At 42.0% G+C, this 3,005-nt stretch overlaps 1 protein-coding gene across 12 annotated transcripts in view; it reads left to right on the forward strand.

Annotated features, from left to right (window-relative positions):
- The window catches only part of odad2 (outer dynein arm docking complex subunit 2), a 73,075-nt gene that overhangs the window by 46,806 nt on the left and 23,264 nt on the right, over positions 1–3,005 (forward strand). For all 12 annotated transcript variants that reach the window (XR_001424563.1, XR_001424562.1, XR_001424561.1 and 9 more), the window contains one exon: positions 32–146. Coding sequence is in view for 2 of the 12 variants with exons in the window: in XM_015029080.1 (XP_014884566.1) it covers positions 32–146 (115 nt within the window). In the remaining 10 variants the exon portion in view is untranslated. The remainder of the gene's footprint in view (positions 1–31; positions 147–3,005) is intronic.

A 3,005-nucleotide genomic window follows, 5' to 3' on the forward strand; every position in this document is an offset into this window, starting at 1 on the left:
ACAATGAAACGATTCTCTGTGTTTGCCTCAGAATCATTGACCAGCTTGATGGAGTCCGCCTGGTGTGGTCACTGCTAAAGAACCCCAATGCAGAAGTTCAGGCTAGTGCTGCATGGGCCATTTGTCCGTGCATCGAGAATGCAAAGGTAAAGTAAAGATACGTTTTTGTAGATCTGGGAGACATGAAGTCCATTATTGTTCCTCATCTATGCAGAATGTTTGCCTCTTAAATCATCTGGTCCACACATTTATCAATCATACATTTTCACATTAAAGGCTTGTCTCAGTCAGAAGGCAGAAGCCTGTTTCTGTCACCCAGCTTGTCTCTCAAGCTGCTGCTTCTGCTGGGAGGTCAGCAGAGGCAGAGCTGTGTCAGCAGAGGCTTACATGAACCCTGGGCTAATATGAAGCAGAGGAGCTTCCTTGGCACACTGGGACTGATGAAGTGAGGAACAGACTGAGAGAAAGTCTGTAATATCCTGTGGGTCTGATTTCCTTCCTGAAAATCTTCCCTCAACATGCTGAGAGATGGTGGACCATGCAACTTCTGTGAAGCCACTTCTACAATAAAAACTACAACTACATGACTATAAATGCTGCTTATATCATTTAGCTGCTATGTTTACTTCAACATTAAGAGCTTTTGTTGGTTGATTTACTGTCATGAAAACAAAAGATCTTACCTGCATTTAGACATCACTATAACTAACACTGCATGTTATAATATATATTTGTCTACAATATAAAGGCCAGACCATCTGCTGGAACATAATTTGTCAGACATTAGCTCAGTTTATATGGAGCTGTTTTGTTACATCAGAAGTGAAATCATGAAAAATTTTAAGACATTCAATCAGAACAGAGCGATCCGACCCGCTCAGTCAGTATCAATAATCATAAACACATTAGTAGGGTTATGGTTTTACCCTTCTCTTCTCAACAACAGGTGTTATTTGGACATCTGCATTCCAGTTTTGAGGGAGCTTCATAAAGACAGTTTCTTGGTGTTTTTATGGACGAGGCAGTGACGAGCTGAACCTGATCCAACTGCTTTACTGCCGTCTTTGTTTAGACAAAAACCCAAAATGTTTGAGTTGGCAGATCGGTTGCAAATTTATTACAGAACAGTGGTATAAATGCATATAAACTGTTCTAATACTTCATGCAGTGATGTTGCTGCTCTGCAGACACAGATATCTACAGGAGCTACACCAACTGTCTGTAGGTTATTAACTGGAACTGATTTTATTCAGTAAAATGAAACAAACTACAGAGCAGCAGGTCCTTCCAATCAAGTAAACAGACCCCTCTCAGTTCCACATGATGAGTTGTGTCATTAATCTGCCTGGTTGCAGAAGCACATTTAAATGCTCGGTTGATTTTTCCTTTGCATGTGAGCAGTGCAAGTCCTAGAAGTCTGATTGGTGCAGAGAAGAGCCTCAGAGCGTTCTTCTGATCTCAGCTTCATATCAAACACAACTGATAATGTGTTTTCTGTTTCATTTCATCCTGAGTAAGAGTGGAGGGAGAGGTTAGCAACAAATGTCTTTCCAAGTGCAGCATCTTAATGCAGCAGCATTAAGAACTGGGGGCCCGTCCGGGGCATGAAAGGGATTCTGGGTAGTCTGTGGCAGCTGGTGGCTTGAGAGAGCTTCCTCTGTCGCAGGGACTCCCAGCCAGCCATCATCAGTATTCCTGAGGAAACGCTTCCTGTGTGTTGGGGGTCTGTGGCTCTGACAGCTCCCTCACTGGCCTGCACTGTGCACACGCCTCATCCTCTGGCATGGCATCACAGGGCCCATACACTGCACTGAATCCTGATCCCAGCTCTGAGCTCCCTGGTGGAGGGAAGAACACTAAAGTACATCCAGTTCTCCCCCAGGAGTCGACAAGCCAAACTGCAAATCAGCTTCTGCTTTTTATCTTTGCTGAATTTCATCAAGTTGCTTGATTTAACCAGAAAAATGAAGAAAATCAATTGATTTTTTGGTCGGCAGCACAGAACCATGTATCAGCTTCTCACATGTGGGTGATATTGAAACAGACTAAGCTGCAGCAAACTTTGTGATTTTCATCCAGTTGCCCATAATTATTGCATTGAAAGAAATTTCAGCTGCAGTCTTGAATATTATACACTGAGCCACATTCTTGTTTTATTCTGTGGCAATGATATGGTACATTGGGTTTTTAAATAGTGTCCCCATGCTGATACAACAGAGTATAGAGCCATACTACGGAAACATAAAATAAAAATACAAAACAGTTACTTTGAAAATAGTCACAGTATTAAAGTACATCTTTCACTTTAAAGGAATGTTGAAGCCTTTGTATTGTAACAAGTCTGAAATTAAACTTTTTGTGGCAAAAATGGCCCGTATTTCAAAATAAAAGGTATTAGTACCTCCTCTACCTAGCCTGCTTACTGCTTCGCCTGAAAATAGCGCCCCAAGTGACAACCATCAATGACGTAGACCAGGGGTGCCCAAAGTCGGACCTCGAGGGCCGGCATCCTGCACATTGTAGTTTTCTCCCTGGTTCTAGTAACAACCTTTTCAGCAGATCAATGTTCCTCCTAGGCCTTCTAACGAGCCATCATTTGATCCAGGTGCGTTAAACCAGGGAGAGAACTAAAACATGCAGGATGCCGGCCCTCCAGGACCAACAGAGGAGAACATTCTGGATGGTGCAGCTAAAAACATTGAATAAGACCTTAAGGAGGTTACCAATTTCAAGCATTACACTGGCTGTATGTTTAAGATTGAAGGCTCACAGGTGAATCAGAAGCTAGGACTATTGACAACATAGTAATCAGAGATCACTTTAAATCGTAGAAGAGAAATGCTAACTGTAGAACTCAGAAGCAGCAGCCATGATGGTTCAGCTGAACTGAACCTCAAAGAGTTCAATTCAGTTTACAAAAGCTGTTGAATTTTGCAACTATATTTTTACATTTACAGATCTTTAGATCTTTTCATGGAAATGTGTCTACCAAGATAAGATAGATA

This window comes from Poecilia latipinna, unplaced genomic scaffold (genome assembly GCF_001443285.1).
Source record: "Poecilia latipinna isolate Pla-1442-1.1 unplaced genomic scaffold, P_latipinna-1.0 Scaffold143, whole genome shotgun sequence".
NCBI lineage: Eukaryota > Metazoa > Chordata > Actinopteri > Cyprinodontiformes > Poeciliidae > Poecilia > Poecilia latipinna.